The 13,697-nt window shown below is 46.8% G+C and overlaps 4 protein-coding genes across 4 annotated transcripts; 1 reads left to right on the top strand and 3 right to left on the bottom strand.

Moving 5' to 3' along the window:
* Positions 1 to 568: 568 nt before the first annotated feature.
* UA08_05415 (hypothetical protein) lies at positions 569 to 1,682 on the bottom strand (the record flags this gene model as incomplete). Its single annotated transcript, XM_020267734.1, has 4 exons — positions 569 to 832; positions 906 to 1,033; positions 1,096 to 1,206; positions 1,526 to 1,682. The coding sequence occupies 4 exons, from the start codon at positions 1,680 to 1,682 to the stop codon at positions 569 to 571; spliced, it is 660 nt and encodes a 219-aa protein (XP_020119394.1).
* Positions 1,683 to 3,597: 1,915 nt separating this feature from the next.
* UA08_05416 (putative prefoldin subunit 2) lies at positions 3,598 to 4,287 on the bottom strand (the record flags this gene model as incomplete). Its single annotated transcript, XM_020267736.1, has 4 exons — positions 3,598 to 3,630; positions 3,759 to 3,951; positions 4,077 to 4,167; positions 4,248 to 4,287. 4 exons carry the CDS (start codon positions 4,285 to 4,287, stop codon positions 3,598 to 3,600), a joined length of 357 nt encoding a protein of 118 aa, XP_020119395.1.
* Positions 4,288 to 5,305: 1,018 nt separating this feature from the next.
* Positions 5,306 to 8,218, top strand: UA08_05417 (Pre-mRNA-splicing factor ATP-dependent RNA helicase prp16; the record flags this gene model as incomplete). The annotated part of the gene is made up of 3 exons (XM_020267737.1): positions 5,306 to 6,146; positions 6,203 to 7,743; positions 7,820 to 8,218. 3 exons carry the CDS (start codon positions 5,306 to 5,308, stop codon positions 8,216 to 8,218), a joined length of 2,781 nt encoding a protein of 926 aa, XP_020119646.1.
* Positions 8,219 to 9,961: 1,743 nt separating this feature from the next.
* Positions 9,962 to 12,572, bottom strand: UA08_05418 (hypothetical protein; the record flags this gene model as incomplete). Its single annotated transcript, XM_020267738.1, has 2 exons — positions 9,962 to 11,908; positions 11,991 to 12,572. The coding sequence occupies 2 exons, from the start codon at positions 12,570 to 12,572 to the stop codon at positions 9,962 to 9,964; spliced, it is 2,529 nt and encodes an 842-aa protein (XP_020119645.1).
* Between the last annotated feature and the right edge of the window lie 1,125 nt (positions 12,573 to 13,697).

Raw genomic sequence — 13,697 nt, forward strand, 5'->3', positions numbered from 1 at the left:
TGATGGATAGCCATCTGACCAATAGCATTCGCCCGCATTGTATTATCGCGGCCCGCTTGAGCCCGCACGTGACCATATCTATGCTATAAACAAACCTATTTGTAGGCACAAAATGAAAAGAATATTCAAAGCAATAGCAAAGAAAGAGCAATAATCATATAACCGTCCTGTTATCCCATGTCCCAAAAATACCATAAGCGCCTGCTTTGGGTATGGCGTTCTTTTTTTTCTTTTCACTCTAGTCAGTTTCGCCGCACCGAAAGCAATTTTTCCAACAACATTCAAACCGCCGGTGGAAAATCAGTTCAGAAAAAGATGTGTTTGTGTACATGGGTACGACAGTTATGCGCGCAGAGGTCGCCATTGTAGCATAATCTCACTGTTCTCGGGGGCCAAATAGAACGCCTTTGTTGTCTGTCGATTGTACATGAGAGTAGAAGATTCGATTTAAAACCACAAGCGTCCGTGCTATCCCAGTGCTAAATCATAAAGAGAACGTGGGGAAAAAAAATACAAGCAGCATCAGGGTATTGCATACGGCGACGCATATCCCGTGCTTGATCGGATATTAATGGAATTCGGCTCCAGCGCCATTGTGGCCTTGACCGACCATGGTTCCATAGCCATAGCTAGCGTTATCTTGCTCTGAAGGGTCCAGATTCGAGCCGAGTATGTTGTTTGAATTCTCCGAAGCACCACTGAATCCAGCTGGTGCAGCTGTCGCGGCGCTACGAGACACTGAGGCCCCGCTGGCTGAACCACCGACAGGCCCGCCAGCATTATATCCACTGCTTGTAGGTCGATTTTGATTCTCACCACGAGCGGACTGCGTCTATGCAAAATGTAAGCACTCACATCGGAGAGCGACACCAGCCTGGCGCCAGAACTTGGGGATCATAACTCACTTCACGATATTTGGATAGATAAATCTTCAAGGCTTCTGCATAATTCTCAAATCCCAAAGACGTCATGGCAAATAAGATATCCTCACCATTGACCGTCTTGCGCTTCTCTTGTTGGCATTTCTCGGACGCTAAGTGAGAAATAAGCATAATGTTTTGTTGACCCGGGGAAAAGAAAAGGGCGAATTCTTACCTTCACTGGTGATGAAAGAGATGAACTCACTCACACACTCTTGCATGCATTCCTTCGCTTCTTTTGCAATCTTAGCGTTCTCTGGAAGCGCAGTTTTCATGATACGGGCGACTGTCAAAGAGCAAAATTAGTGTTAGCCAAGTGTGCTCCAAGCCTTGTCGACAAAAAGAAAGAACTGGTTGATATCCTGAAATTGACCAATGGGAACTGCAAGAATCGCGCATCTGAAACACTGGTGAGGGGCAAATGAAATACAAGATAGCTAATGCATAATATATAGGCAGCTGGGCTAGGACTAAAAAGGGAAAAGGCCATGGCCCTCGTAATTGATCATTGGAAAACAGCCAGCTGCACGTAGCAGGAAAGGGAAAAGAGGGGATTGCATAAAGTCAGACGCAGGAACATGGAAAGAACGGAAAAAAAAACACACCATTTGCAATTGGCAGCCATCGGTCCTGCTCCTTCACCTCAAAGTCTTGCCCTTGTCCGCTCGGGTCCTGGTTGTCACGGTCCATCTGCTCGGGGTCATCGCCTGACTGAGTTTCTGGTTCCACATCTGGTTCCTTGGGAGGAGAGGCCGAAGACATCTTTTTAGATCCGATCCGAGGACGATATATACGAGTCAGATCAAGGTGCTCTGCTGGCAAGTTGACCACGTCAGAGGGGGGCGCGCGCGATTTTCCGGTCCAAGAAGTGAGATGGATGCACGCGGTGCGTCACAGTCGGCCTGGCTGGGCAGCGATTTACCTCGCAGGCGCCTGAGAGAAGTATTTTAGATTAACCCGCGTGGGGGATTAGTGCGCAGAAGGGACGTCGCTGGTGGTGACCTGTGAGTCGTTGAATCCTGGAGATGATGGGTCCTCTGGCGGTGTGGATGGGAGAGGCGCGCGAACGCGCGAATACAACCAGGAGAAAGATTCGCGATCGAGGGAGGAAGCGACAGGGGTTTGCTGCAGATAAGAATCTGCTGAATTGCGCGCGCGTTGTGCGGATATGCAGGCAAGATAGAGGGAGATGGGAGGAGGTGGAAGACAGCTCTCTGCTGGGTAGGTAGGTAGCTTCCGCTGAGGGGGTTCGCGGAGTGGGGGCGCCCTACAAAGATTCGCTTTGATCGTTTCTAATCGTGTTGCTCCGTTGATACTCTGCTTTTCTCTTTGCGAAAACACGGCTTGCTGTGAACATCAACAAACCGCGGATTACTGTTACGAGCAGACGCCAACCCTTTCCCATTGGCGAACCAGAGAGGCTGCACAGAACGCGAATCGCGGCTTGGACCACCACTCAGGGCGAAGATACGAAGCTGGCTAGTGGAGACCCTCGACTCAGTTCACGACGAAGGCTCTCGACTCACCGCGGTCATGTCTATCTGGTTTATCAAACGGATGGCCTGGAACGGTCGTATATTGATGAAGAAGGAAAAAAAGGAAAAAATTAACGCAGTGAGCGCTGGCTGTTTTCGCCTGCAGGTGGGCGAAGTCGGTATCAATACCGCTGTGACAATACCGCGTTGGAATTCTACACTTGAGCACCGCAGAAAAGTCGTATATAAATACCGTAATTACACGCCCCTAGGTGACTGCTTATGATGACATGGCATATCCTACCACAGTGAAATGTTTCAGACTCGGAATTTTTCTTTGCGTTACACGGCGAAAGATCGCCCCTAACTACAGTAGAACTGCGGAAGTGAGGCCCAAGACGGTGGGACAAATCAAAGAACTCGAATGTTAACGATGCGCGTCGTACAGCCGGTTGGTTTACGGCATCTTCATAGCATGCATGGGGAGCAAAACATATGCTGTCGGTTTAAACTATCTTAAGACGCGCCTATCATGGAGCAAGCCTCGTGGTCGCCCAATGACCATTGTGTTACTGCCTTAGGCTAGCATCGCATGACAGACAACTCATGACTATGCTTGTCGTTCTCCACCGGAAATTTTGATGCTCATTTATACCCTTCTTTCAATATCATCATGGAGGGGAACAATCAGAATCAAGAAATCCTTGTCTTGTCATGTTGGACAAATGTCTGACTAACTACTACTACTACAGATTCCATCATCCCGTTCTGTTATAAATCGGCGCCTCGTGCTCGCATTACGAAATGCCAACTTGTCAGGCATGATTGCATTCTCAGCCAGATATAGACCTTAACAATCCTAGTCTCATATGTATCCTCCGAGACACCTAGCCCCTTTTTTTGCGTAATGGAGGATATGCTGGCATAATCCCGGTGGTTTTCGCCAACTCGCTCCCAAGCACAACTCTTGTTCAAGATTTGGTTCTATGAATATTCTTCTTTGGGGACAAAAAGCTTGGAAAGCTAACAGACTGAGTCTCAGAGCTATGCCAGTCATATTCCCAATTGTCAGATGTTTTTCTTTGTCCATGCTAATATCATCGCTCGCTCTCGTTTCAGAGAATAACGCGATACTTTGACTAAGTTGAACACCGCAGTCTTGTCTGAATGCCCACGTAGGTATTATTATTTGGCTTGTTCTCTCATTGTTGAACGACCTGGACATTATTCTTCTTCTGTGTAGAGGAAAACAAGAGAGTCAGTAATCCAATCTATCACAGGAGTCCATGAAATCGTATCAGCAGCATAGAGCCCTTTCTTTCTTTTCGGATGATATTTCCTGAGAACAAGAGGAAAAACTGACCTTCCAATTGTCCATCTCTGTCTGCTTAGCCTTGTACTGCTTCAACAGCTCATCAAGTACCTGCTTCAGGCCGTCGGCATTTGTCTTGAGGGAGGGAACAACGTCTCCAACTGTCCGTTCGACAAGAACTCCATTAACCAGACGAAAGCATTTGCGATTTTCCGAAAGCGGCTCGAGAGTTTCAATGACTAGTCTATATTTATGATATGAAAGGTTAGTCAGAAAATTTCCGCCATTTCTGCATCTCTTCCTGCTCGCCAGATCACAAACATCGAGCGCAGAAAAAGAAAAAGAACCAAAAAAAATCGGCCAACTCACTTATGCTCTTCAGTTTCTTGTTCAATGTCGCCGATTTTCTGGGCCATGTGCTGGAGCGCATTCTTGTAGTTGGAATACTGGAGCTGGAGCTCTAAATTGTCAACATGTCAGATGAATTGTTCCCACTACAAGTCCACTATAGCAAGAAAAGAGCAATATGGTGGCACCAACCCTGCTGCTTCCTCGCGCTAATCTGCTGTTGCGAGGCCATGACGTGAGCGCGTTTGTGAGCATGAGTAGAGGTCGTTTGGCAGACAAACATGGATTATTCCCTCGATGCGGGGCGAGTCTTGGCATAGCACGTAAAATGTTTACCCTAACCCTGATTACTCTATACTGGCTAGCCAATGCGAGATATTCCTATTGATAGAGGACAAACATGTGCTAAAAGCTCATGATACTGTCCAGAGCGTGTATTGAAATGCGATGCTTGGGTGATTTCTCATACTGAAAGTTTTTAGATGTAGTGAATTCCTCCGTTGCCATACAACAACGTCCATAATTGACTACATGACTCAGAACGATATCGTGTTCTGTCTTAGTGGAAGGCAGAGTACTTAAACGCTGCAAGTTTCAGTTTATCGACAAACAAAGAAAAGGAGATATCTCGAGGTCGCTAATAAATATATATTTCCACCCTGGTGCTGCGAAAGCGAAGGTTTATCTATGCATTCTTGGTTTCGAGAAGAATAGTACAATTTCCGTCATAATTCACAGCATTGCCTTGACTGGCTTCATTGTAATGAAACGGACTGAAAAAATCGTAGTTGTACTCTTCCTTTTGCTGACGTTCACAAATGTATGTATTAGTCGGATGCCACGATAATTTCCTATATGTTTTCTCAGCTCGCGAGAATAGATAAGAATCTAATATCGCTAGCTGCCATACGTAGTTATGAAGGCGTTTTTCGACAATGTCTTCCCTCTGTCTTGCAGGTTGATACTTCCTCGTAGGATATTGAGATCTCTCTCTGTGGGTGGAACCGTGAATGATGGAGCATGAACAACACGCTACTCCAATAAAGGCTAGTCTGTAAAGCTAAATTCCACCTCTAAGTCGTGTTTGCATTGTTTGCCTCAAAATGTCAACCAACCGTCAAATTACAAACAGCTTCGATAGTTCAACCCATCCAGTGTTTTTCTACTTGTCCGCTTCAGTCGAAACGTCCTTCTTCAGTTGTCACCAAGAGCCGTTTGGAGCTGACTATACGACCAAAATAATAGCCAATATGGCCGATGCGCCGCCACCTGCCAAAAGGCAAAAAAGCTCTCTCCCTCCGCCACTCCGCGATGCGAAGCGGCAGGACATCGACAACTGGGAGACAAATCGCATGTTGACCTCGGGCGTTGCGCAGAGACGAGAATACACCGGCGATTTCTCCCTTGATGATGAAGAAGGAACACGAGTGCACCTTTTGGTGCACGATTTGCGCCCGCCATTTCTTGATGGCCGCACGATTTTTACGAAACAGCTGGAGCCTATATCTGCAGTGCGCGATCCTCAAAGTGACATGGCTGTCTTCAGTCGGAAAGGGAGCAAAGTCGTCCGAGAGCGGCGTCAGCAAAGAGAACGACAAAAGCAAGCCCAAGAAGCTACTACAATGGCGGGGACGGCATTAGGCAATTTGATTGGGATCAAGGAAGACGAAGGCGACAGCGCTGTTGCGGCCCCAATTGAGGATGTTTATAAGAGCAGCAATAAATTCGCTCAGCATCTCAAAAAGGACGATGGTGGAGCTAGTGCCTTTAGCAAAAGTAAAACATTGCGTGAACAAAGAGAATTTCTCCCCGCTTTCGCCGTGAGGGAGGATCTCCTCCGAGTGATTCGAGATAATCAGGCCATAGTCGTTGTAGGTGAGACGGGTTCAGGAAAGACTACTCAGTTGACGCAGTTTCTGTTAGAAGATGGCTATGGCAAAAATGGAATGATTGGATGTACGCAACCTCGTCGCGTCGCAGCCATGAGCGTAGCCAAGCGCGTGAGTGAAGAAATGGGAGTTGACTTGGGAGATCTGGTTGGATATGCCATTCGTTTTGAGGATTGCACTAGCGACAAGACTATCATCAAATGTGAGTCATTCTGCTTTCGTGGGGTTCATCTTCAGGAGTGCTAACGGTTCACATAGATATGACCGACGGTGTTCTACTGAGAGAATCCCTAGTCCAGCCAGATCTTGACAAGTATTCTTGTATTATCATGGATGAAGCCCATGAACGGGCGCTCAATACAGATGTCCTCATGGGACTCATTAAGAAAGTACTGGCCAGACGAAGAGATCTAAAACTGATTGTCACATCAGCTACCATGAACTCGGAGAGATTCTCTCGCTTTTTTGGTGGAGCTCCTGAGTTTATTATCCCTGGCCGTACTTTTCCTGTGGACATTCAATTTTCTCGCTCGCCATGTGAAGACTATGTGGATAGTGCCGTCAAGCAGGTTCTTGCCATCCACGTATCACAAGGACCGGGTGATATATTAGTATTCATGACCGGACAGGAAGATATCGAAGCAACCTGCGAGCTTGTCGAAGAGAGGCTGAAAATGTTGAACGATCCTCCTAAATTAAGCATACTTCCCATCTATAGTCAAATGCCTGCGGAGCAACAAGCGAAAATCTTTGAGCGAGCTGCTCCTGGTGTGAGGAAAGTCATTGTGGCTACGAATATTGCGGAAACAAGCTTGACTGTCGATGGTATCATGTATGTGGTTGATTCAGGCTTCTCGAAGCTGAAAGTCTACAACCCTCGCATGGGTATGGATACGCTGCAAATAACGCCCATCTCTCAGGCAAACTCAGGCCAGCGCGCTGGACGCGCTGGAAGGACAGGTCCAGGCAAGGCCTTCAGGCTATATACAGAGCAGGCGTTCAAAAACGAACTCTATATTCAGACAATCCCAGAGATCCAACGTACCAGCCTGTCCAACACTGTCCTGTTGTTGAAATCATTAGGAGTGAAAGATCTTCTAGACTTCGATTTCATGGACCCCCCGCCGCAAGAAACAATATCCACTTCTTTATTCGAACTATGGTCACTCGGTGCGTTGGACAATCTGGGTGATTTGACACCTCTTGGTCGTCGCATGACTCCATTCCCTATGGATCCTTCATTAGCAAAGCTTTTGATCACGGCTTCTGAGGAGTACGAGTGCAGCGAGGAAATGTTGACTATTGTTTCTATGCTCTCAGTACCCAACGTCTTTTTCCGTCCCAAGGAACGACAAGAAGAATCTGATGCCGCTAGAGAGAAATTCTTCGTCCCGGAATCAGACCATCTTACTCTACTCCACGTATACACGCAATGGAAATCCAACGGCTACTCTGATGGGTGGTGTGTGAGGCACTTTTTGCACTCCAAGTCACTCCGCCGAGCGAGGGAAATCCGCGAGCAGCTGTACGACATCATGACTGTGCAAAAGATGAATATTGTCAGCTGCGGCACCGACTGGGATGTTATTCGCAAATGCATCTGCTCGGGCTACTATCACCAGGCAGCTCGTGTGAAGGGTATTGGCGAATTCATCAATCTCCGCACGAGTGTGACGGTGCAGTTGCATCCGACCAGTGCGCTCTACGGCCTTGGCTATGTGCCAGACTATGTGGTTTATCATGAACTCATTCTCACGAGCAAAGAGTACATGTCCACTGTTACAGCAGTAGATCCACACGTAAGTTTATATACATATTTTTATACGAGTTTTGCAAGGAATCACAACTAACTAACATTCATATCTTCACTCACAGTGGCTGGCCGAACTCGGAGGTGTGTTTTATTCCGTCAAAGAAAAAGGCTACTCGCATCGCGAGAAACGCATCACAGAGCATGAATTCAATCGTCGCATGGAAATCGAGACACAAATGGCCGCTGATCGCGAACGAGCAGCTGCAGAGAAAGAGCGAGAAAAGGAACTCAACGACCCAGCTCGCCGTAAGAGAGAGATTGAAGTCGGTGTTGGTATTGGAAAACCCGCTCGGTCATCTGTTGTTAAGAGGCCAATTATTGTCGGTAATAAGCGAGGGGCAGGCGGTTTGACTACCTCCTCGTCGTCGAATGGCGTTGCCAATCATAATAAGGGCAGTGGAGGAGGAAGCGTGGTAAAAAAGCCGGTGACGGTTCGAAGGCCTGGGGGAAGGGCATTCTAAACTTGTATATTCATATCATGATTCAAATGTGGATATGTATAACGATACCTTGTCTTCCTATATATAGGTGCATCAATGTACCAAAGGCGTTTGCGGTTATTAGAAATCCACTATCATGTAATTGTTTTCGTTGTCGTGTGCTTGAATGAGATGTCCTTGGCTTCTTGTATGAAATCTTAAATTTATAGGTTATACATCAAAAATTTATATCGCCACAAAATGTCAAGCCGCAAAAGAGTCCTTTATCTTCTCTTATCTAATCATATTCATTCAACACTGTAGCTAGCTGCGCCCTCAATCAATATATCTGAATATTAAGAGAAGGTGGGCTTTATCAAATCCCAAAGTTAATATACACACCATCGAATCCAAAGGAGACGAAGAGCGCCGGAAAACGCGCATTTGATCATGTGGTTGATAGTAGAAAAACAAAAAGCGACGACTCTAGTGACTCAGTCGCGAGTCAAAAGAGAGGAAGAAAGAGTTGATCCGAACTTTTCTTAGAAAACATAAATGGCGGGAAGAAACCGAGAATCGATCTAGTTAATGAAGTTGATGCAGAAAAAGTGCAGAATCAAGCTGCCAAAGATATAGTCTGCGAATGCACTATTGGATAAATCCATCACATGTCAGCTTTCTCAAGCTATAGAATTTGGGAGATTCCTTTTTTATTCTCTTCTCAAAGGGCCGTGTATAGGTTCCATACCGTTCGTGAGAAATCTCCCGTGTGGATCCCTGGTTATCTGCTACTGCCGTAGTACTCTTTCCCTTTGAAGCAGTGGAAGAAGGTGTTGCTGAGCTAGTCTGCATGCGCAAGCTCGCGGTTAGAACGAATTGGCCGACGGCAGCGGAGAAACCGGAAAGGAAAGCGTTGAATGGCTGCATATCACTTGACGTTAGAATATAGAAAAGAAAGCAGACAATCATTCAAGAGAGGGATAAAGAGAGATGCATTACATAATTCCCAGCAACGACACAATAAACGAACTGAATTCCTCCCACGAGGACAAGATATGCCATGAAAACATCCAGAAGGAGAGTTCGCTGCGACGTTTGCGCTAAGTAACGCTTCCAAATATGCTGTGTAATTTCTGCGACAGAAGCCTTCGGTGACAGAGCCACTGTCGCTGTGGATGATTGTGGCGTGGGAGCTGCTGTGGAGGATGTTGTTGTTGACGGTGATGCAACGGGCGATACGGGCTGGCGTTTGGGTGCCATGTTTTCTTATATTATTTTGGTAGGCACCGGTTTTAAGCAATATATGTTGCTGAGAGTCTGGCTGAATCGGTGCTTGTATGTATAAAATTGGCAAATTGCGAACTTCTTCAGCACTTGCGTATGGTGGACCAGTTGAAGTTGAAGCTGCGTGTCTTCTGTCGCTCATAGCTTCCTAAGGCTGCAAGTCAATTGGCCGCGCCACGACCCACTCCTGTAGAAATTGGCGAATCAGCGTCCAGGCTGACGACGGATTGTAGATGCTAAAGGATTAAGAATACAAGTCTTCACTTTATATCAATCAAACAACACGTAAATAAGTATATTCATGCATTATATAAGAACAATGGTGTATCTACTAATATAAACTGAAGTGCTCATCGCTAGCCAACCATCCTTCTGTACTTGATTGATGCGCCCGCAAATGGCCAACTGTACTCAAGAGTCGAGAGTGAAAAGGAACTGAAAGAATAAACCAAAAACAGGGAACAAGAGGGGACGGAAGTTTGTGCTCAAATATAATATCAACTACAGAAAATCCATTTGGTAGTTGTCCACATTCTGCCCGGTAATTTGCTCGAAATCTTGCTGGAAGTCACGCATAACATCATCAAACTGGTCCCAATTCATGGGCATATCAAATGTATTCGGCGTCTCCATGGGCCATGTAGTTTGCTCAAAAGGCATGGCGCCAATTGTAGGTGTACTGGAAGGTTTTGCCGTAATCCCAGATGCTCCAGTGGTGCGGGTGGTGCTGTTTGAAGTGTAAATTCCAGTGGCATCTGACGTGGTAGTGTTCGACACCATAGAATATGCGGGGAGAAAATCCACCAATATCTCATTCATATTCTTGTTTAAATCAAGATTGAGCTCACCTGCAGGAGCAATCGCCGGTTCAGCTTGCTTCGTAGATGATGGGTGATTGAAGACGGCTGAGACGGCAGGACTTGACGATTGCCCTGGGCTGGAGAATTGAGACTGGCCTCCATCCGCAAACAAAGGACTATTGCTAGCGACGCTGTTTTGTTTTGGGGTTTTGGCGGGTAGTTCCATGGGTGAGGTAATAGACGCTTGAGTAGAAGAGCATCTTCGGATATCCGCTTCTTGTTTTGTACGAAAAGCCTTAGCTTTTTTATACAGCTTCGTTAACGGTCTCCACAACGAGGCCTTTTTGGCGGCCGACCTTTGTCGCCATGTATCGAAAACTGAATCAACCGCAAGCCAGGCGCGATCCACACCTGGACAGCGCGGCCGTACACAGAGCTCCGCAAGGACAAAGGCAATTGGGTGCCACTGAATATAAGCTCCGAAGAGCCAACTCCATCGCGTTGTAGATTCACTGGTCACGAGAAGATGTGTGAATTCAATTACCTCTATCGATGTCAAGAGGATTCTGTTGCGATCTTCGGGCGATAAAGTTGACATATTGTCCTTGAACAATGGGTGGTGAACGATCAACCACAACTTGGCTACTAACAATCGAGCCACAGTCGCACAAGACCATTGGATGGGTACCTGCATGTCGCAATATTTGATATACTTCTCGTTCAGCATGTTATGCCACTCTTCAATGATCTTTTTACGTTCCTCGAATTGTATGGGATCTGAGTTTTGTCCTGGCTGGACATAATTCAAGCGGCGATATACCGTAGAGATATGGGCGCGTATTAAAGTAGCAGTCATATCCGTAAATTCATGCCTTTCTGGTGGGAAGGTCTTTGAATCCGGACTGATATCATCATCGTTGATGTGAAGAGGCATTTTGGTATCATACATCATATCATTGATCATAGGATCGGTTCCATGATCTTCTGCAGCACGGATATCCATAATGCAAATATGCCACCAAAGCCTACGGCGCATTTCTGTTTCAAATGGACTGAGCCCAAAATTGGTACCGTCGCGGTGCAGACCCAGGCCAGTCGCAAGTCGGAGAATGACAGCAGACAGAGTCCAAACAAATCTGCTCTGGTCTTGTCTGAGGATACTTGTCACGAACATCACAGCAGCCTGAAGCAAGTTTATGTTGCGCGAGGTTAGTAGATTTGCTCGTGCCATAGCCTGCTCTGTTGCGAACCGAAAGCGATTGATAACGGAATCACGGTCATCTCCTATCTCGGCTAAGCATTGCTCGGGTGACATGCTGATCACAGCTGTGAGATAGAGAGAAAACGCGAGAGCTTCACTATTCTTGTCTAACAGATCAAAACTCGTTGCTGCGTTGATTATAATGTCACGAATGGTAGGCTTGTGAACAACAGTTAATAATGGAGCCACATTCTGTTCATAAGTTTTCCACAATATGAATATCTGCGACGGGGTGGGATGATAGTTGCGCAGACTATGAGCGAGCGAGCTATATCCAAAAATAAAGGCATCATTGCTACGGTTAGCTGAATTGACTGATTCCCCAGGAGAAGTGGAGTCTTCTTCATCTTCACTTGGGGAATCTAGGATATCCTGCAATTCCTCAACCTACAACGAATTAGCGGTTAGAATACGTCCAACGAAAATGCTCCAGGCACGTCTCGCGCACGGAGAGCTTTTGCATGCTTACCTGATCCCCAATGCTAGTCCAGAGGCGGTTGCTCACATAGAGACTTCTATTATCGTCGATGACCAATCTCCCCACTTCTTCTGGTTTTAAACCGTCCTTTTTCACCTCCATATTCCCTGGAACGCTGGGTTTCTCGGCATTATTTAAATTTGCGGAAGGAGCTTGGGGTTGGGGCGGTTGTTGTATTAGTTGCGCACCACCCATCCGGTTCGCAGAAACAAGTTTTTCAATGGCATCTGTTCCTCCAAGACTCTCCACGACTCCTTCGAGTCTCCTTAACCGTGAAAGAAGCTCAACATCCGGGGGCCGCCGCGGTTTCCTTGGAGCACGGCCTGGTCCAGGAAAGACGCATTCAATGCCAGCTTTCACGCAATTGGAGCATGGCTCTCTCTTGTTACACCGCACCTTGCGTCGACGACAGGTTACACAACTGCGCGGATTAAGGCTTGAATCCGTCGCAGTGGCTTGAGCGGGTTTTGGTTCCGGTTTGGCAAGGCTTGACGACGTGTTACTTGTTGGAAATGGTGCACTCGCACTCTTTGTCGCATTCGTAGGCGCATCCGGACCCTTGATGCCGGACATGTTGAAAGGTCCAGCACTCTCCCGCAAAAACTGTCCTCACCACCTTGCTCCAAAGATCACTACAGACAGATATCGTTCATCTGAATAGGAGCGCAAGACGACAGACGACTGGCCCTCTCGAGGAATGGAAAAGGCGGAGTGACGCAATGTCGAGGCTGACGACGGGTAGGGGCCGGATCGGTTCGTATCTCAAGGACAAAAGACTTCTCTGAGTGGATGATGGCGCATGGTTATCCTAAGTATGATGGCTTTCCCCCGAGGAAGCAGACTTCTGCGACCACGAGCTTCTTCTCTCTGGTGGGAGGTACGTCGTATCAACTGAAGTTACTAAGCTCAAAGTTTAATATGAGTAAGCGTGGCGCTGCGATTTCATTGGCTGCAGATCCTTATCTAACCCACTATCGGATTTCGGCGTTCCCAGCCAAAGCCCTAGCCCTAACCCTGCCCTAGCCCCATGGAGAACCCCAGATGTGGCTTCAAATGGCTCCTTAAAAGTTAACACATCTTTTGTAGTTAGTGTTCTCATGGAATGCTCCAAATCCCTTGTTAGGAAGGCTGATATCAGTTAATCTAGTATATTGTCTATGCAATTTCCTGCGCAACGAAAATTTCCATGTTTATCCTAGGTCGCTGTAAGGAATGCCCTTTAATGCCTTCATCAAATACCAATGGGATTCGCAGTGCATAAAACGTGCGTTCCTCAGACAAGGGCGCGCTCTGTCGTGGAAGTGTCAATTCTCGGCCATAGTTCTGGGCAGCCGTGTAGGATCCACGCAGTCTATGTCCAAGGGTATTGCAACGAAAAAAATTCTACCGAACCATTCAAGTAGTATAAATTACAAGCAGCTGGATTAATATCTCAAAACCGAGCTAACCAATTTTTTGGCTACTCCCATCATTGAACATTGACACCACATAGAGTAAATAGGGTTATGACGCGGGCGCGGGTGGACCGCCCCCACTAAAAAAGTTGAGCCGCAGGCTTCTTTCGACTTCGTTTTGACCAGCTACATGGCACATGGCACATGGCACTGATCAAGAATGAATGGTAATAAGCGGAGCAAGGACTTTCTTTTTATCACTGTAAACCATCCAGACGATGTCAAACGGAGGCCGACTCAACAC

The sequence above is a fragment of the Talaromyces atroroseus genome (assembly GCF_001907595.1).
Source record: "Talaromyces atroroseus strain IBT 11181 chromosome Unknown scaffold_6, whole genome shotgun sequence".
Classification (NCBI taxonomy): Eukaryota; Fungi; Ascomycota; class Eurotiomycetes; order Eurotiales; family Trichocomaceae; genus Talaromyces; species Talaromyces atroroseus.